Genomic DNA, 21,171 nt, shown 5'->3' with positions numbered 1-21,171 from the left:
ACGTTCTACGGGGTTCCCAACTGGTGTACCCACCTGGCACTTGTTCAGAGGTGTCACCTCCCACATCTCTCTGGAGCTCTTTTAGTGTTCCAAATCACAGTAGGTGGCTTCACATCTACCCTTTGTGTAGACCAGAATCCTAACATTCATTATTGATCTTGTCCCTGTCTTACCTCCTATGTCTAGTCCAATCCAATTTTACTTCATCAGTATTTCTGGACTTGTACTTTTTTTTTTTATGTCTCCTCTGACCTAGTCCAAGCTACCGTGGACTCTTGTCTGAACTGAAATCAACCCCATCTGATCTCTCTGATACCCTTTTGGCCACCTCTCTCCCATGCCTTGTCCAATTTTACCACATCCAGTAAAATTCTTTTTCCAAATAAAAATCTTATTCCTCCCCCATTTGAAACTTCTTCAGTGGCACCCAGATAAATCAGTGGAGAAAGACAAATCTTCTGAAAAATGGTGCCAGAGCAACTAGATATCCATATATGGAAGAGTAACTAGATCCATATGTGGAGAAATGAACTTCAACCCCATCTTACACCGTATACAAAAATTTTAAAGTTATTTAAGCATAAAACCCACAAACATAAAGCTTCTAGAAGAAAACTATCTTTGTAACCTTGGGGTAAGCAGAGATTTCTCAGAACACAAAAAGTATTAACCATTAAAGAAACTATTTACAACTTAGACTTCATCAAAATTTAAAATATCTGTTTATCAAAGTCAGTAGTAAGAAAATGAATATACAAGTACCACAAGCTGGAGGGGGAGCATATTTGCATATACAAAGTTATGTATACATAAATCTGATTAGTGATTAATATTCAGAATATATAAAGAACTCGTAGAAATTAACAACAGCCAGATTTATAAACTAGATAGAGGTGCTGGGGTGGCTAAGTCCATTAAGCGTCCAACACTTGATTTCCACTCAGATCATGATCTCACGGTTTGTGAGATCGAGCCCATTATCAGGCTGTGCACTGAGCGGGGAGTCTACTTAAGATTTCTCTGTCTCACTCTTTCTCTGCCCCTCCCCCACTCACACATGAGCTCTTGCTAAATAAATAAATAAACTTAAAAGAATAAAAGAATAAAAACTAGATAAAAGACATGAATACTTCATAAAAGAACATATACAGATTGTCAGTAAACACATGAAAAGGTGCTCAATATCATTAGCCATCAAACAAATGCAAATTAAAATCACAGATATTTCATGTGCTAGAATGGCTAAAATCCAAAGAACAGACAATATGAAAGACTGGTGATGATGTGGAGCAACTGGAACTCTTACACATCTAATATGAGAACTCTGCAGAAAACTGGCAACTTTTATGGAGTTAAAAACATACCAACTCAGTGGCACACCAATCTACTCCTAGACAATTACTCAAGATAAGTAAAGCATATATCCACAGAACAGTTTATAATCCAATTTACAGTAGTCCAAAACACATATCCATTCAGCAGATGAATAAACAAATTGTTGACTAGTCACACAATGGAGTACTACTCAGCATTGTAAAGGAATGAAGAACTGATACAAGAATACAGGTGAATCTTTAAGATGGTTCAGCAAAGAGAACACAGACACAAAATAGTACACATTATGTGATTCCATTTATGAAAGTTCTAAAATAGGCAGAAGCGTTCTGTGGTGATTGAAGTCAGAAAGTGATTGCATTGGGGCAGGGTGGGGTGGAATGAGATGGCTGGAAAGGAGCTTAATGGAACTTTCTAGGATGGTAGAAATGTTCTATATCTGTTTCAAATGGCGATCACAATTATTTACAGTTATCGAAAATCATTTAACCAAGCATTTAAAACTTAAAGCATTTAGCATTAAAAAAAAAGCATTGAAACACACAAGCATTTCTTGTGTGTAAATTATACTTTAAAACAAACACCTTCAATGGCTCTTAGAATAAAAGGCAGAACTTCTTAATGGTTCAGCAAAGCCCTGCATGGTCTTTCCTGCCTGCCCACATCCTACATACACCAACTCCCCCTCTGGATTTTACTGCTCTGGCACAGTGGTGCTTCTTTCAGCTCGTCATGTACACCAGGTTACCCCCTTCACAGAGCCTTTGTACATGGTGTTTGCTCTGCATGAATTCTGCCTTACCCCTCTTTTTCTAGCTAACCTTGCTCCTCCTTCAGATCTCAGTTCAGCTATTCCTTCTTTAGGAATGTCCTCCTGAAACGGGATTAGAACAAATTCTGTTACATACTCTCATGTCATCGTCAAGTACTTCTCTGTATCAGAATTAGGTTACCTACATTTGCTTATGTGTTTTGAAATCAATGTCCAGCTTATTCAACAGTCTGTAAATTAGGACAGGAGCCATAGCTGGTTCACCAGTGCATTTCCACTGCTTGCTAATAGAGCCTTACCTAGTAGATGCTCAGTAATTACGGAATGAATGGTGAATCTGCTGATTTTATTTACAGGAAATGGTGACTATTACTCTAGTGGGAATGATCTGTCTAATTTCACTGATATTCCCCCTGAGGGAATAGAGGAGAAAGCTAAAAGTAGTGCCATTTTACTGAGGTAAGAGTGACATTTGTTGATCCCAAAGGGCACATTCTTATTCATTAAAGTGGTATTTAGTCGAGCAGAAGATAAATACTTCTTTGTGTCAATGTAATAAACTACAGTTGTAAAAAAAAAAAAAAAATTCTCTCGTATTGAAGCAGAGAGATCTAGCAAATTCTCTTTTTGGCCAGAGGATTGCATGGTTTCTATGATTGCGGGTAATGAGATATGTGAAGTAGTCTCAGCCTAGAAGACAGGAAGGCTTCTCTCTTCCCAACTCACTTATCCCTCCTGGGTTTCTCATTCCCACTGAGCTATAAAATTGCAGCATATGCTCAGCCAGCCACCCTAATCTCTAAGTCTGTGGCTGACATACAGCCCTGACCTGGCTGCCCAGAATACATGGTTGAACCAAGGTCAAGCTTATGGGACTCATTTTATGAGCTTCCATCAAGTGCCATTCAGATGGATGTCCAGCCTGGCCAGAGAGTTTATTTCAGGCTCATGCTGTCTTTCCTATACTTCAGTAATGCTGCCTTGGAACATTTAAATGTGCTTTTGTATTTCCATTTCTGTAGGGATTTTGTAGACTGTTTTATAGATTTTCCTAAGCCTCTGATTGCAGCGGTAAATGGTCCAGCTGTGGGAATCTCCGTCACCATTCTTGGGCTATTTGATACTGTGTATGCATCCAGCAGGGTAAGTTAGCCCCCAGAAATTTACAAAGTCTTGAGGGAAAAATGAGGTCCTCTGAACTTTCCTTTATTGTTGCTAGTAGTAAGTAGATTACATGGTTTATGGTAGAATGGACTAAATTAAAATTTTTCCTAACGAATTACCCTAATGTAATTCGACTTGTTTTATTTGTCCTTCATTATTAACTTAGGTTTTCCTAAACACCAGTATTGTTGTGAACATTTGTCCCCACTCTTTCAGTGCTTTAGTCAGATTATGTAACAGTTACTCAACTTCTAATTTTCCAAATAATCTAAGATAGGAGTGGCATTTTTGCATGTTACACAAGTGGATCACTTAATACTTTTTTTTTCCAAATAAATTCTAGAGTTTAGAATTTTAGAATAGAATTTTTGAATAAGAAGGAACTTTCAAGCACTCTGCCCTCACTCCCTTTTTTGCAGGTAAGTAAACTGAAGCTCAGTGAAGTTACTTGCCAAAACAGTTCAGCCTGGTGTTTATCATTGAATTGTACTGATTTTACTTTCTGTTCTTACTACAGTAGTGGTGTATGTCATAGTAGAAAATAAAATTTTGAAAAATCTGGAAAAGCACAAAGAAAAGGGTTCAATTAAAAAGCACTCCTTGTCTTACCTCTCAGAGATAACCAGTCCCTGGGTGCTGGAACTCCAGGTCTTTCATTTTGAACAAAGATGTGATGACCATTTAGCTTAGAACTTTTACCCTAGAACTTGTACTGTAGAACTAATAATCCCTTGTACGGTTACCAGATTCTTATTTTTGCTTCCGCAGTAGTAGGATTTCCTGATCTACACCTCATGGGAAACATTTGGTTTTTATCACTGAAGAGATTTCTAGTTTTGTTTGGAGGTGTTTTCCCTACTGATAGACAAGACCATATTTTAAGATCCTAATCTCTTGGGTTCATTTTTTACCAGATTCAGTTTGATCGGATTGGGCATATTATATTGTCAGACCTAATTGTTACTAATAATTTTTCCATGAAAATAGTAAATGAGATTCTAGGTGCTAGGATGTCTAACCTTTACAGGTGGAAATTTCTGCCCAAAGGCAGAAATCAGTAGCCTTTGGTCACATTGTGTGTTAGAGGACTCATTAATCAGCCAGTCCAGAAGGGGGTGGGTTCAGGAATTCCTGACATGAACTTGGGGGTCTCCTCCTTCAGTACTCAGAGGGAAAATATATCATCCTCTTTGAATATTTTCCTGATTCTCAGAATTCAAAATGACTGTCCTATCCATCATCCTTTTATAGGTTTCTAGGACTTCCATCTTAAACGATACCAATTATAATTGAAATCAAAGAAAACACATGTATGTAATTAAAAATGCTAAAAGATTTGGCTCAAAGTAAAATATTTAAACAAATAGAGACCACTGCTAAGAGTTCACCCAACTGAATCAAACCAAGGTTCAATTTCAAATCAGAGAAAGACACAGAAGAAAGAACCTGTGGAGAGGAATTCGTTTTATAGGATTTATCATTATTGGCTTCATAAACAAATACCATACTAAACGTGGGTTAACATTTACTCATATAATCAAATGATTCTTTGTTATGGGCAGTAGTTAACATTGTCTGTTAGCTTCTTTGTCAACAAATAGTGCATTTCCCCATGAGGTAATAAAAAGGTAGAAATCCTAAAAATCCTATTTGAGTACACCACATACTGGGTGTTCTGTTGATGCACAGTGTACATACATAACACTCACAACAGCCCTGTGAGACAGGTACTCTTGTCTCCATTTTACAGATGGGGAAACTGTGGCACAAAGAGGTTAAGAAGCTCCCAGCATCAGCAAGCAGTCTGATGCCAGAGCCTGACCCTTAGTTACATCTACTGCTCTATTTATGAAAATGGGCTAAATGCTTACTTATAATAATGATTGTAAATAAGTTAAATGGTGCTTTATTGTTGGCTCCACACATACCTGTTCGTGTCCCCTTAGCTATGATTAGCCTTTTCTTTCAATTTCCTGCTTGTAATCCTTAGGCTGTGACTTTGCAGTATATCTTCTTGAATATGTTTTCTTTTGGAGGGAGGGGGATGATAGGTGACATTAGTATTTTATATTTTTATTTTGGTCTATGTGCTGCATACATTATATATTTATGTCCCCTAAAAATATACATTATGAAATAGCACCATATCTGATTAGGGGAAACGAAGTCTAAATGTTCTGTGTACATATTGTCAATTATAAATTAATTTCCTTTCATAAGGGCTTCTCATTCATCAAGAAATACACAAAAATATTTCTTAAATAAATTTAAAAAATTAAAGATGGCTCTGTAGTCTAAATAACCAGTATTAGTCATAGATTCTGATATTTAAAGCCAATTTAAAAACCTCTCTGAGGTAAAATCAAGACAGATGACAGACTGAGGAAACAATTTTTCAACTGACACAATAAAGGCTAATCTTCCTAACATTTTTTAAATACATTTATAAAATGATAGGTCAACAACTTAATGTAAAAATGGGCAACAGAGGAATACATAATCTGCAGAAAATAAAGTATAAATGCCTCTTTAAAAACATAGGAGAAAGACACTATTAAGAAAATTACTTGCAACCAGAATACATAAAGAACTACAATTTGATAATAAAAAGACAACCAATCTAACTTAAAAATCATGGGCAAAGTATTAGAATGATTACTTCATCAAAAAAGATATAAAATGAGCTAATAAGTACATGAAAAGATGCTCAACATCATTAGTCATTAGGTAAATGGAAATTAAAACCACAAGACACTACTACACCTACCAGGATGGTTCAAGATAAAACGACTGATAATAACAAGGTTTAGCGAGGATGTGGAGCAATTGGAACTCCACGTGCTGCTAGTGGGACTGTTAAATGGTACACCATGGTGGAAAATCTTTTGGCAGCTTCTCACAAAGTTTTAAACCACCATTTACCCTACAACCCGGCAATTCCACCCCTAGGTATTTACCCAAGAGAACTGAAAACACGTTCATGCAGAGACCTGCATAAAATTATCATTAACAGTCGTAATCATAATAGCCAAAATGCTGGAAATAACACCGATGGCTTCCGCTGGTAAATGGATACACGAATTACAACATCCATACAATGGAATTCTTCAGTAACGAGAAGGAACAAGCTACTAATACATACTACAGCATGGTGACTCTCAGAAATCTTAGGCTAAGGACCAAAGGCTACAGAACATGCAATTCCATTATATTACATTCTAGAGAAGGCAAACAGAGGGACAGAAAACAGATCGGTGGTTGTTTGGGGGTGACAAGAATGGAGGGCACAAAGGAACCCTTTGGGATGATGGAGATAGTCTACACCTTGACATGGTGGTGACTGCAGAACTGTATACATGTGTTAAAACTTACCAGCTACATACCTAGTAGTGAACTTTCTGTGTATATAATTCCAGCAAAATCCTAATTGTAAAGCAAGTTACTCAATTAAGTATTGTGAGGATGTAGACAATAGTGGTTTTTTTTTTTATCACATACAAAAAATAATTTTATTTTCTTTTTTCTCCAAATAGGCAACATTTCATACTCCTTTTAGTCACCTAGGCCAGAGTCCAGAAGGATGTTCTTCTTACACTTTTCCGAAGATAATGGGCCCAGCCAAGGTAACTTTTGGAAACCTTAAGAATAAATTGTAATAGTGACTTCCGTTCCAAAGGCAACTCTGTACTCTCTCTTTTTATAATATAGACAGGAGAAAAATGAAACATTTGCTGATAATGTTTGAACTCTAAAAGTTTCAAATATAGAGGAGCTGGGCTATGGGAAATGGTCTTTCTGGTATGAGGGAGAATCAGAAACCCTCCATAAGTCCCCAAACTAGGATCTATTCTTGCAGCTAGGTGCCTAGCTCATTCTCTGCTGCTGTGTGGTGTTAAAAGACCAGGGCTTTAAAAGCATTAAAAGACCAGGGCTGTGCCCAGCTCAGGACGCCACCTGGTTTCTGTACAAATGAGTGGCATCCTCTGGAAGCCCTAAGATGACACCTTTACTTGGAGAGTCACAGGAGATACTCTTCCACAACCACTTCCAGTCACAGCAGCCTCTTCGTGGGTGGTTTTAGTTGTGTGTTCAGGTTCCCTGAGTGGTTCAGTGGCTGCTCAGGTCTGTCACTGTGTCTCTGGAAACTTGGTTGCGCAGACTTAGTGTGCATGACTGCAAGGTGATCACAAGACTGGAGCATGGAGAGCAGGGGCTAGGGGATGGCTCGGCCCACACTCTTTGAGGTATGAAAGGGCTGGCGTTGGAGTTGAGCCTGTTTTCACTGACTGCTAGGTTTTTGTTGTAAATACATATTTTTTAAATCTCATTATTCTGTCACAGACCCTGAGTTACTCTACAGATTTTAACTTTGAAAAGCTGGGCAGAACCAACTCTAAGGCTTAGGGCATTTGACTATGAAAATACTATTTTTCCAGAAGAAAAATTGGAAATACAGAGAAGGATATCTGCTTAGGGATCTCAGTTTGATAGAAACAATCTTAGTCCTCACTTTCCTTTAGTCAGGTAGAGCTAAGTACTAGTCTCTGTGCAGGTAAAGAAACCTGTCAGAGCTAGACCACTGGGTAAAATCTCCAGGGAAAGGAAATTAGAGAGTTAGGGTATCTAAAGTTTGGTTGGCATTCACTGTGACCATGATTTTCCTTTTTTTTTTTTAATTCTTTTTTTCTTATATAGTTGTTTGTGGTATATTAAATAAAAAATTATAGCTGTGTGGGTTATCAAGTCAGCATCTGCTTCAAGTCATTTCTGCCCTGGGCTCCCTGCTCTTGCCTCTCCAACATAGATACATCCAGAAGCAAAAACACCTGCAAACCTTCTAGAGAGCCTAAGATGGCTTCAGCACATTTTGCAACAGCATTGCCTATTGAGGTCTTCAGTTTCTCCCTGAACAAGAAATCCTGGCAACCTCAAAAGACCACAAGGGAATCTCCCTATGTCTGCTGTTCTGAGGTTAACTGACCTTTGTTTTATTAAGTTAATGTCTCAATCCTACTTTTCATTTCAGGCAGCCGAGATGCTTATTTTTGGAAAGAAGTTAACCGCTGCAGAGGCATGCGCTCAAGGACTTGTTAGTGAAGTGTTTCCTGATAGCACTTTTCAGAAAGAAGTTTGGACCAGGCTGAAAGCATATTCAAAGTTGCCCCCAAATGTTTGTGTTCTTTTTTTTTCTTTTTTAATAGTAGAAACCATGGAAATAATGTATTTGCCTTAAGAGAATAAGGAATTTAAAAAACAAGACCTATCTTGGTTAGCTTTGAGCATATCTAAATTTGAGATTAAAAATAACAATAATAATGTTAGAAACACTGATTTTTATAAAACTTTTCAAATAGAAATTTCATTTCTCTGATATGTAGGAAGGCAGAGGGGCAGTTCTTTCTGGGGATGACTTTGAGGAGGATGATAGGCATTATTTGCTGAGCACTTTTATTCTTGAATCCAGGTGAGAAACCAGATAGGTTGACCTTGAGGAGATTCTTATCATGCAGCACTTTTGTGGGGGTGGGGGGTTGGTTTTTGTTTTTATTTTAAGTTTATTTATTTATTTTGAGAGGGAGCACAAGCAGGGGAGGGACAGAGAGAGGGAGAGTGAGAGAATCCCAAGAAAGCTCTGTGACGACAGCACAGAGCCAGACATGGGTCTCAAACCCACCAACCTATGAGATCATGACCAAGAGTTACACACTTAACCAAAGAGCCATCCAGGCACCCTGCACTTTCATTTTTATATGCAGCTAACTGGTGACTGATCGCTCTTATAGTCTTTCTGCCCAAAATGTGGTCCTGGAACCAAAAGCTTTAGTATCTATCTGGGGCTTTTTACAAATGTGGAATCCCAGGCCCTCTCCCACACCCATCAAAGTAATTTGTATGTGCATTATAGTTTGAGAAACACTGTCCTATGTTACACCTGTATCTGAACGTGTGACAGGATTAAGTGAACAATGGAGAAACAAAAATCAGAACTATGGGGTACCCTGTTACAATGCCTCTTAACCTTATTGTTGCTTTTGTGTTTTCAGGCCATGAGAATTTCAAAACAGGTCATCAGGAATAGGGAGAAAGAAAAGCTACATGCTATTAATGCCGAAGAAAGCAGAGTCCTCCAGGAAAGATGGCTGTCAGATGAATGCACAAATGCAGTCATGAACTTCTTAACCCGAAAAGCCAAACTGTGATGCCTATCACTGAAACATTAAACATTTCAAAGGAAGGGATGTGCTATCATTTGTGATTTCTAATACTTGAACTGAATAAACCGTGCTGAATTATCACTTAACGATTATCCTATTCACTAAAGCCCTGGTGAAAAACAAATGACATGTAAAACAAGAATCTACAGAGGTTTTTGGTCATAGCGAGTCTTACATCTTTTGACATGAAACGCTGTTGCCAGGAACACTGAAACATTGTGCCTGTGGTCCTGCTTTGAAAAGCATTCACAGCATTACAAGCTGAAGTCAGGTCTTCGAACACCACGATAGCACTTTGCCGTCCACAGAAGGTGACTGACTTAATTGGCCCAAACACTGACAGCCTCTGGACTACTGACTGGAGGTCTTCGGCGGGTTGCATGTTCTTTTTCAACCATCTAGCAAGGGAGCAAATGGAGCAGTAGTACTATTAGAAAATAAGTAAGAATCTTATTTCCATTTTTTCCCCCATAATTTAATAAAAAAGGCATGAAGGGAAAATTGGGGTATTTCATTGGAAATAAAAGCAGTGTTGGATCCGTAATTACATACTTAACTATTACATAGTCTTCATTCTTGTTTAACGTGTTAGGTTATAAAAGGCATACCTACAAGCTACCTTACCTGTCCTTGCAACTTTCTGCTTTGATTGGCACCATATCTATTAGTTGACAAGGATGAGGGTGTCATTCCAGTGGCTACAAAACCATCATGGAATATTTTGCTCTTCTAAATACCTCTTTCCTTTTCAGTCTTTCCTTCAAGCCTCAATATCCAGGTAGCCAGCCCACTGAACCTGTAACTTTTGAGGTCTTCATTTTTTTATTCCAGTATTATAATCCAAAATGTTCAGTCTTACTGAAAATATATGAATAGTAATAGCCATTGTTTTGAGCACTTACTGTTTGTTACAAGTGTTAGATGGCCCATAACCACATTTTATCCTCAAAAAGCAGTGCCACAAGTTGAAAATGATGTGGGTACTGTTGCTTCTACCATTTTACAAGTAGGGATGTAGAGTAAGGAGCTTTTCCAGAGTCAAACTCACAGGAAGTGTTGCAGAGAGTTACAGTTCCACTGTGTTACCATGAGCCTACTACTGCCTACCCTCCCACTAATTTCATCTAAAATCTCTGGGCAAAAGATGTGAAACAATTCCTTGCAGATGCTGAAATTGAAAGCAGATGGATTGTGTTAGGGCATCAAAATACAAAGAAGCAACTGCACAGGGATGAGTTTCTCTGATGGGAAATGAAACAGTTGCTGGGCCCTCCTGAGCATGGGACTTCCACCCAAAGGCAGGCCCCCATTAAACCTTGCAGTGGTGGCCAACAGTACACCTGGCCAAATCGGAGATAAAGGAAAACCTTTTTCTAATCAGAGAAAGGATTCCTTGGGAGGTAGAGAGTAAGCATGAGGACAACCCCCAAGCAGAGAGAGAGACCTGTTCCCCTAACTGAACACACACAAGTCTCAGGTTCATGAGTGGACAAAACACACAGAAGGCTTTGAAGACTGCACTGGGATTTTTTATCATTACCCACACAAGATCAAGATAGAGTGTATAGTCTCTAAGCAGGTTGATTACTTGCTAAAACAAAAACAGCAACATTCTCCAAACGATTGTAGCAGGACCCACAAAAACAACATTCTCCAGACAATGTCAACAGGACCCAGGATCCATGCAATGTGTAATATTTAGTGTCCACGGTACAACGCAAAATGATTTGACATGCAGAAGACCATGAAAATGCAAACAGGTGAAGAAAAAGCACATGTCAATCCTGAGATGACCTAGATGCCATTGTCCTACAAAGTTTTTAAACTAGTTTTTGTGACTGTTCTACAAGGTAAAGCACACTTGAAATGATGAAAACAATGTGGCTTCTCAGCCCAGGAACAAACTACCAAAGGAGATGCAAATACAAACTTTAGAACTGAAAATCTGAAATTTAAGAAAGATGATCTGAAGGGCTTCGCTAGCAGACTCGGTGACGAAGGAGTCAATAAACTTGGAAGGTGGATCTACAGAAATTAAGCAGTGCAAAACACAGAAGAAAATACTGGGAAAAGATGAATAAACAGTGACATCAGCAAGATGGCAAGCTAGGAAGATTTAGGCCTCATTTTCCCATAGAAACATCAAATAACTACAGAAACTGAACACCTAAACAAGTGAATGTCCAACACAAAATCACTTTGAATTTTAAAAGAAATTGTGTGGCATTTTTACTTGCCCTTGCCCCACCACTTCCCTGCATGGTGCAGTTGGAAGGAATTCACCTGATTCTTGGCTCCCTCCCTTGGGATGAAAGGAGCAGAGTGGAACTTGTTTGCAACATTCTGACCTATCTGTGGACTGTCTGAGGAACTGTTTGCTGTCTTGCTGGAGTCAAAGTTCAGAAGGGAAACACTGCCATAATTTGGATGTGAGACAAGAAACCACAAGAGGCAGTGGCAGTCAATGGAACACATGAAAAGTACAAGCTGACTGCAGATGAGAAAGATTACAAAATAGTGGAATACAATAGAATACTTAAGGCCCCAAGAAGAAGGTGGAGATTCTTCAGGACATTAAGACATTTAAAAGCTGAGGGAAATTTTTAAAACATACAGACCTGGACAGGAAGCATGCCCAGAAAAGACCTGAGAAGGCCCAGGCTGCTCTGAAGACTCATGGTCCCACTAATGAGAGAAGGTCTTACCTATCAGTGTACAAGGGGCCTGTTTTTGCAAATGCCCACTTTTCAACAAAAGGTCATAGGCATGCAAAGAAATAGAAAAACATGGAAGCAAAAATTTCAGAAACAAGCAAAAAGGCACCTAGTTATTAGACAAGGATTTTAAAACAAATGTCAGATACCTCAAAAGAGCTAAAGGCTAATATGGACAAAGAACAAAAGGACATCAGGAAAACAGCATGTGAAGATAAAAGTGTATTGACAAAGAGGTGGACTGTTTTTTTAAACTGAACAAATTCTGGGACTGAAAATTACAATAATTGGAAACATTCACTAGGGCAGTTCAGCAGCAGACTTGAACAAATAGAAGAAAAATCAGCAAACTTAAAAAGAGGTCATTTGAAGTGATCAAGCTTGAGGAGCAAAAACAAGAATGTTAAGTGAATTGAGCCTAAAAGACTTAGGGGACAGACTCTATCAGGCTGACTGCTATACACACAATGGGATCCCCAGGTGGAAGAGGAGGAGAGAGGGCAGAGTGATCATTTGAAAACAAGAATGACTAAATTTGAGGAAAGATGTAGATATATAAATCCAAGAAGCTCAGTGAACTAGAAGTAGGATAAACATAAAGACACCTACACTGAGCCACACTATAGAGACACTGGTCAAAGACAAGGAGTGAATCTTAAAAGCAGCAAGAGAAAAGCAACTCATTATAAATTTATTTTTAATGTTTTTTTTTTATTTTTGAGACAGAGACAGAGCATGAGCAGGGGAGGGACAGAGAGAGAGGGAGACACAGAATCCGAAGCAGGCTCCAGGCTCTGAGCTGTCAGCACAGAGCCCAACACAGGGCTCGAACTCACAAACCGTGGGATCATGACCTGAGCTGAAGTCAGATGCTCAACCTACTGAGCCACCCAGGCACCCTGAAAAGCAAATCATTTTAGAAAGTGATCACCAATAAGATAATGAGCAGATTTCTCAGCGGAAACCTTGCAGTCCAAAAGGCAGTAGGATACATTTAAAGCACTGAAAGGAAAAGAAAAAAAAATGTCAACTAATAACTCTACATTTGGCAAAACTGCCCTTCAAAAATGAGGGAGAAATTTAAGACCTTCCAATGCAAAACCTGGGCATTCATTACTTCTAGATCTGCCCTACAAGCAATACTAAACAGCATCCAAGTTGAAATGAAAGGGAGCTAGATAGTAATTCAAAGCCACGTAAAAATATAAAGTTCTCCAGTAAAGGTAAATATATGCACAAATATAAAAATAGTACTCTGATATTTGGGTTTGCAACTCCACTTTTTATTTCCATAGGATTTATTTGCTTTTTTATTCATTTGTTTTTATCTATTTTAGCATGAGCAGGGGAGAGAGGCAGAGAGAGAGAGACAGAATCTCAAGCATGCTCCACGCTCGGTGCAGAGCCTGATGTGGGGCTAGATCTCACAACCCTGGAATCATGACCTGAGCCAAAATCAAGAGTCAGATGCTTAACTGACTGAGCCACCCAGGAGCCCATATTTTCTATAGGATTTAAAAGACAAATGCATAAGATGTAATTATAAATCTATGTTCATGGGTATGCAATATGTAAAGATTTAGTTTGTGACATCAGTAACAGGGGCAGAGCTCTAAAGGAGTTTTCTTATGCAATTGAAGTTGAGTTGGTAACAATTTAAGATAGATTGTCACAACTTTAGGATGTTATATATAATCCCCATGGTAACCACAAAGAAAATATCCATAGAAGATACACAAAAAGAAATGAAAAGAGAATCAAAATGTGTTGGTACAAGAAATCAACCAAACACAAAAGAAAGCAGTTATGGAGAAAATGAGGGAAAATATATAAAACATACAGAAAACAACATGACAAAAGTAAGTGCTTCCCTATTAGTAATTACTTCAAATGCAAATGGGTTAAATGCTCCAAAAAACATGGACTGATAGAATAGGTAATAAAACCAGTCAGGATTCAATTCAATTATATACTGCCTACAAGAGTCTCACTTTAGATCTAGGGACATGCTTGGGTTAGAAATGAAAGGATGAAAAAAATACTCCATGCAAATAGTAAGCAAAAGAGAACAGGGATGGCTATATGCATTTAAAAAAAAAAAAAAGGAGACTAGAAAACTCTTACAATAGATAAAGACATAATGTAATGGTAAAAGGGCCAATGAGGCAAGAAGGTAGAACAATTATAAACATGTATTAACATTTTATAAACACACCAAATATTAGAGCTCCAATATATAATCTTATGATTCCATTATAAACCAATGGAATAGAATAGAAAACTCAGAATAAACTTTTGCATGACTTTATTTTTAATGATGAAATGATTTTTGACAAAGGTGCCAAGACCATTCAATAGGGAAAAGATGATCTTTTCAATAAATGCTGGGTGTTTTGTTTGGATAAAACAAAATGTAGCATATACATACAATGGAATATTATTCGGCCTTCAGAAGCAAGGAACTTCTGACACACAACATGATGAACTTTGAGGACATCATGCTCAGTGAAATAAGCCAGACACAAAAGGACAAATATTGTATGGTTTTACTGAGTTGAGGTATCTAGATTAGGCAAATCCATAGAGACAAAAGTAAAAATAGTGTTTGTCAGGAATTGGAGAGACGAGGAAATAGGAGTTAGTGTTTAATGGGTGCAGAGTTTCAGTCTAGGAAGATGAAAATGTTCTGGAAATATGGATGGTGTGATGGCTGCACAGCAGTGTAGAGGTGCTTAAAGCCACTGAACTGTACACTTTAAAAATGGGGGAAATAGAACATTTTACATACATTCTACCATGATAAAAATATTTTTAAAACAATATAATTCACCATATTAATAGAAAAGATAAATATGATCAAGTCAGTGGATATAGTGAAAGCATTTGACAAAATTCAATATCCATTATGACAAAAACTAAGCAAACCAACAACAGTAGTGAACTTCTTCCAACTGATAAAAGTAACCTGCAAAAACCAATAGCCAACAAAATACTGAATTATTTTTTCCTGACATTAAGAACAATGAAAAGATGCCTGCTTTTACCAGTCTTAGTTTTTAAGAAAAGCAAATAAATGTTTGTAGAAGAAAATATGAATAAATATGTCATTTCTTATGTTCTAACAATCTGGCTATATTTTTCAGAAACCAAACAAACTAGGATGTAAAGTAAAATATATTAGTTCACATCAAGACATTATGGCCTGAAATTGAGGTGTATAAACTGTTGTTATCTTTCTTTATAGGCCTCCAAAGTATGGTCAAATAATCTTAACTTGAGTAATCAGGAATCATCACTTAAAATAGCTTCTATCCTTAATCTGAACACAAGTTTAGTGCCTTGTATTGTTCAAGAAGAAAATACCATCATTCTAATTCTTTTATAACATTTCTTTGCCTTCATTGAAAATGGATTTTTAAATCCAATTGTCAAGTTATGCCACTGAGGACATTGGGGGGAAAAATGTAGACAAGGAAATTCTTTCCAAGTGGGAGCTTCCAGTACAGGTAAAATTCATGAGCTGGAAATCTCTCCCTGTCTGTTACCTTCAAAGCAGAGAGAACTCTGTCTTTATAGAAAATTATATATTCTCCTGTCAGCCTGGCAACAACATTTTTTGAATACCTACTAAGTGCTACATGTAGAAATCACTTATTAGGTATTGTATAGCAATACATGCAGCAATACTGAAGAAACAAATCTGGAAACATCCTCTGTCTGGCATTATCAGGGAAGGAAGTGTACCAACAAAGATAATTTTCCAAGGAAACCAAAGCTTATAACTTTAAGTGCCAGAATCCAACCAATTCTACATCCCCACTGTTACTACCGGTCTGAGACCTACCATCCCTCTCCGCTTCCCCCCTGGTACCCCTAGGGGCCAGGGAGGTTTCAGATGAGATTGTATTGCCCTTATTTCTAAGACCCTGAAACGGCTCCCATTTCTGTCAGCGTAAAACCTGCACACTATACAGATAACGCTAAGGTTCCACTATTTATACTATTGTATCCTAGGCCACTAGTCATGCTAGGGGTGGGCTGGTGCTTCCGGACTCATGCAGCATAAAAGCCCCATAGCTCTGTAGTCGAGTCCCTCACCCAAGAATGCCAGCCCAGCCCGGCTAGATGTCTGCCTACTAACGTGAAATGCAATGGCCCATGGGAGACCCACACACCTCCTATCTCCGTGAGTTCTCTCTCTCTCAGAATTTTGTCTCCATGAGTTTTGTCTCTGAGAAAATGGGGCTTATATGCTTTTATACATAGCAATGCTTGTTTTCATGCTCATCATACATCTCAAAGAGCACATTAAGACATTTTTTGGCTAAGGCATGAAGAGTTTGTGATCACACTAAAAGTAGATGCCTACCTGACAACTATGGTTGACATTGGAGGTTCCTCAAGGCTTTTATTCCACAATTGACATTTCTTCCACCCACGATTTGCATTGTTGATGCATTTTCTTCTCCACAGGGGCATGCTACTTGGATTGGGAGTCAGATTAATCTCTTTTGGAAACTGATGTCTTGCTAAGATCCTTTCTAAGCCAGAGAATTCAGAATTCCGACCTAGTAATAGAATTAACATTCATACGATTCAGTGTTCCTTTCCATCTTTGCATAGCGAGAGTAACATGGCATTAGTTTGAGAAAGAATATTTATACCATTTAATAATTGCTATTGAGCTCTGCCATTCCTTCACTGCAAAAGTATACTTGAGCGGCATTCAGACCTTAGTCTGGTCCTAGACATCTAATAGATGCACAACAAATAAATAAATGAATGAACAAACCAATGTGCTGGTACCACCACAAATATTGAAGTTTGTTTAAGTAATTTGTGTGTGATTCTCAAATTAATGGCAATTTACTGTTCCATTATTTCGATCTTCAGAGAGATTAACCATACCCTGTATTTACATCACATCCACCACTTCACGTTGCCCTTGTTTGGCCCCTAACCAAATCTCTCGTCTGCGGTGGGACAAAGAGCTTGTGCCAGAATATAATTCAGTATACTGCTTCCGTCATCAAAACAGTCCTGCTACCAAAAGAAAGGAAGAGAGGGAAGGAGAGAGGGAGGAGGCAAGGAGGGAGAGAAGAAGGGAGAGAGGGAGGGAAAGAAAGGAAGTCAGTAGAACTGCATGGTGGATTTGGTGACATACCACCATACATACACTGTAGTGTAAGCTTCCCTCTTTGCCAACTGGTAACAAGTTGAGAACCAAAACCAGTTTGCCAGCTACACTGTGAGTGGCTCTGCAATGCAGCTGGGTGTATTAGAAAATAAGAGTGCTGTGATCAACCTAATGCAAGAAGAGAAACTGAGCCCCAGTGATTCAGGGTGACCCTGCATAGAAATTAGTTCCCAACTCAGCCAGCCTCTGTTGTTTCTCGGACTGAATCACTGATGGTCCATCCCAGACAGGGTAATTGGCACAGACTCCAAAGAACCAAGAATTGACTCAAGAGGCCATCTCTTGGCAATCTAAATGATGTAATGATTAATAGATCAATCTTTAGAGGACTGCAAATCATTCCAAGTGAGTAAAAAACAGGAATCTGGGGCTCCTGCCCAGTGGTCTCGGGCCTGGCCCAGACAGCATTCACATACTGCTCCTAGAAGCAGTTTTAGCTCAGGATCCCATGGCGGGCGGGGGCAGGGATGCCGCACTCAGAAGCCCTTACGCTCTAATGATAGGAATAGCATGGTTTGCTTTGGTTATCAGAATTTGGAAGCTAATTTATTTGTTTATATTTTTTTACTGTTTATTTATGTTAAAGAGAGACAGAGAGTGAGCAGGGGAGGGGCAGAGAGAGAAGGAGACACAGAATCCAAAGCAGGCTCTAGACTCTGAGAGCTGTTAGCACAAAGCCTGATGCAGGGCTTGAACCCATGAAGTGTGAGATCATGACCTGAGCCGAAGTCAGAGGCTCAACCAACTGAGCCACCCAGGCACTCCTGGAAGCAAAATGTAGTATTTGACTGAAATAATAAACCCAATTCAGGTATTTGATGACATCCAGCTAAAAATAATTTTTGCCTTAAATGAATTGTTTTTTATTGTCTTGTGTACACATACTTTGGAATTGTAAACTGCCTCAAAAGTAAGTAATCAAGGATGAATTAGAAAGGATAACATTTAACAAATATAACAACTTCTCATATTCTCCAGCATAAAATTTATATTTAGCACTGCACACCAAAATAAGATAAAAACTCAGAACTCACTTTGAATATTTAAGTCTTACTGCCAGCCTTATCTGAAATTATAAGCAAGTTTCCTGGTTTTGAAAGAAAGTACAGAAAGTATAGTTATGCCTCCAGAAATTATTGGAAATAAAATGATATTGATTATAAATTTATAGATGAAAATTAGATATATTGGACTGTGAGCTGCTTTGAATGGTTTTTGATTTCTTATTTTTTTTTTTTTTTGAGAGAGAGAGAGAGAGAGAGAGGCAGGTGGGGCAGAGGGAGAGGGAGAGAATCTCAAACAGGCTCCATGCCCAACACAGAGCCCAATGCAGGGCTCAATCCCACAGCTGTAAGATCATGACCTGAGCTGAAATCAAGAGTCAGATGCTTAACTGACTGAGCCACCCAGATGCCCCAATTTCTTATTTTAATGTGTGGAATGCAGTACATGTTAGATGGGTGGATGGTTTGAAGAATGGATGGATGAGTTTGTAATCACAATACAAATCAGCATAGATAATGTATATAAACCAGTACACAAGCCAATGTGTGTGTGTACCAGACGCAGTAGAAAATAGGTAACTTAAAACTGGAGGCTTTAAAATGACTTGTTGCTTTTACACCTCAGAATTGTCTTTAAGGCACACACAAAAGTCTCCAGCTGGCACATGAACAGGACATACACACACACACACAGACACACACACATGCACGCACGTGTGCCTCTTCTAGAGCCGCCCCGTTCATCTCCTCCCGGAGCCCACTCCTTCTGTGGAATCCACTCTTCCTGCTTTCCCTGCCCCTCACTGCATCCAACTAAGCAACCTCCCAAAGTATCTGTGGGGAAAAGCCATGAATTAACCAAGAGAGGTAGCTTCTTAAGCATTAAAAACAATATAAAAAAGCTTCAAACTTCCTCCCATTTCCTACTTTTTGGTTTGGTACCAGTCATTGAGAAAACTGGTCTGGAGAATGTATTAAACAGAATATGACCAGGAAACCTATGAGATCTGCTTGTAATTTTACCCAAACATGATGGCTGAAGAGCAACAGAATGGTCACAGGGGAAACCATGACAAAAAAGAAAATTATTTTCTACTTATTCTTTGCCAAGTTCAACTCATTTAATAAGCCAGTAACATACATTTTAAATTTCGGCAAAGACTTTCAAATTATCTTCAAAAAAGCCTGAATCAATAGCATTCTAATAATGATTATGAGGGCATTAATTTCCCCACATGTTCACCAGTATTGATCTTTTAAAACTTGACCAGTCTGATGGCCTAAAAAAATATTGCCTTGATTTATCTTTTACTTCCTTGACTACCAGAGTGTTTGAACAGCGTTCATGCTTATTGATAATTTGTATTTCATCTTGTGAATCGTCTGTCTATATTTATCTACTCTAGGAGGTTGCTTTTATTTTCCTTGATTATTTTTATGTAATCTTTAGTGTAATCTGGAAATTGGGATCAATTCACAATACTGTGCATTCAGGGACTTGGGACTAACCAGAATATAAATGGACAAATTTGCCATTAAACCTTCCTCCCCAGGACTGTGTCTTAAGCACTGTGGCAACTGCTATTTTCCTTTCTAAATTCATGGACACAAGTAGCTACCAGCTACCTTTGTCTTTCACTGAAGCAGGAACAAACACTTCAGGAGGCAGGCCCCACCCAATTCTACGAATCAGTCCAGTTATAAACAGCTCTGAGAGAATTCCAGGACTGGGGGCTGCTCCAAACTCCAGAAAGGGAGGGGCATTTATAATCCTTGGTGGCAGGGTGGGGCTGGAGGGAGAGGGAATATCCGGCTTCTCTGTGGGGTGGAACAGTAGGAGGAAGGCACACCAGGAAATAGAGCAAAGGAATAAGCTTCGAAGCCTGAACTTCAACTTGGACATTCCCTTACTCATCTTCAAATCAAATCTGAACCTGTAAATTTAGAGATTATTTCCCACTTAATCCACTTTCCATCATCCCAGAGGTAGACTTTGCCTGAAGAACAGTGACAGACCTCACTTGGTTCATAAAAGACCAGTCCAATAAACGAAAGGGAAGAAGGGAGCTCAGAGAGCATGGACCCCCAGAGCATAATCAGCATGCCAAGGACTGACCACACCTGCCATATAAAGAGTCAGTTCTTAGTCATGGTAAAAGCAGAGGCAGGGGGTGGCTGGGTGGCTCAGTCAGTTATGAGACCAACTCAATTTTGGTTCAGGTCATCATTTCACAGTTTGTGAGTGTGAGCCCCTCATCAGGCTCTGTGCTGATGTGTAGAGCCAATTTGGGATTCCCTCTTTCCCTCTCTCTCTGTGCTCCTCCTCTGCTTGCTCTCTCTCTCAAAATAAATAAAAATATTTAATAAATAAATAAAAGTAGAGGCAGTTTTACACCAAGACGAAGTATATGCTTACTAAACAGAGTTCACGCCCATCCTCTGCCCACATACAATTTTGTTTGTCCTCTTCCCTCTTGTAGAAGCAGAGTGTCTCCATCATATGATTTGGCAGCAGTTTGTGAAGGTTAGACAGGGTCTCAAAGGTGTGACACAGAACCTCAGGTTGGGCATAGTTTTTCTGTGTCTTGGGTTTGTCAAGGAGGGGAAGTTTCAGTACAGTGTGGTTGTTCTTGGCTGTCCCCATGATGACCCACTGAGTTACAGAGAAGAAAAAATAAGGAATCAGAAGGGTAGAGTGCCCCACAGTTGTTCTTTCTCCCCGCTTTCCTCCATCTCGGAGAAGGTATCACAGAATCTATTTTCTGGTCTC

At 38.8% G+C, this 21,171-nt stretch overlaps 2 protein-coding genes across 6 annotated transcripts in view; one reads left to right on the top strand and one right to left on the bottom strand.

Moving 5' to 3' along the window:
* Nucleotides 1-9,567, top strand: part of ECI2 (enoyl-CoA delta isomerase 2) — a 19,151-nt gene extending 9,584 nt beyond the window's left edge. For all 4 annotated transcript variants that reach the window (XM_015073581.3, XM_053223084.1, XM_053223086.1 and 1 more), the window contains exons 6-10: nucleotides 2,464-2,566; nucleotides 3,130-3,250; nucleotides 6,805-6,894; nucleotides 8,298-8,441; nucleotides 9,316-9,567. In XM_015073581.3, coding sequence (XP_014929067.2) covers nucleotides 2,464-2,566; nucleotides 3,130-3,250; nucleotides 6,805-6,894; nucleotides 8,298-8,441; nucleotides 9,316-9,471 — 614 coding nt within the window. In that variant the 3' untranslated portion in view covers nucleotides 9,472-9,567. The remainder of the gene's footprint in view (nucleotides 1-2,463; nucleotides 2,567-3,129; nucleotides 3,251-6,804; nucleotides 6,895-8,297; nucleotides 8,442-9,315) is intronic.
* The window catches only part of LOC106976171 (testis expressed protein 56), a 25,515-nt gene extending 4,344 nt beyond the window's left edge, over nucleotides 1-21,171 (bottom strand). The window contains exons 1-4 of one of the 2 annotated variants that reach the window (XM_053223088.1): nucleotides 20,853-21,171; nucleotides 16,570-16,768; nucleotides 9,662-9,884; nucleotides 5,200-5,298 (exon numbers count right to left, since the gene is read on the bottom strand). In XM_053223088.1, coding sequence (XP_053079063.1) covers nucleotides 5,224-5,298; nucleotides 9,662-9,884; nucleotides 16,570-16,768; nucleotides 20,853-21,045 — 690 coding nt within the window. In that variant the 5' untranslated portion in view covers nucleotides 21,046-21,171 and the 3' untranslated portion in view covers nucleotides 5,200-5,223. Of the gene's footprint in view, nucleotides 1-5,199; nucleotides 5,299-9,580; nucleotides 9,885-16,569; nucleotides 16,769-20,852 lie in introns of those variants that run through there. The other variant, XM_053223087.1, reaches the window with a different exon arrangement.

This window comes from Acinonyx jubatus, chromosome B2, assembly GCF_027475565.1.
Source record: "Acinonyx jubatus isolate Ajub_Pintada_27869175 chromosome B2, VMU_Ajub_asm_v1.0, whole genome shotgun sequence".
Taxonomy (NCBI): domain Eukaryota; kingdom Metazoa; phylum Chordata; class Mammalia; order Carnivora; family Felidae; genus Acinonyx; species Acinonyx jubatus.
This window is presented reverse-complemented; position numbering and strand designations above follow the sequence as displayed.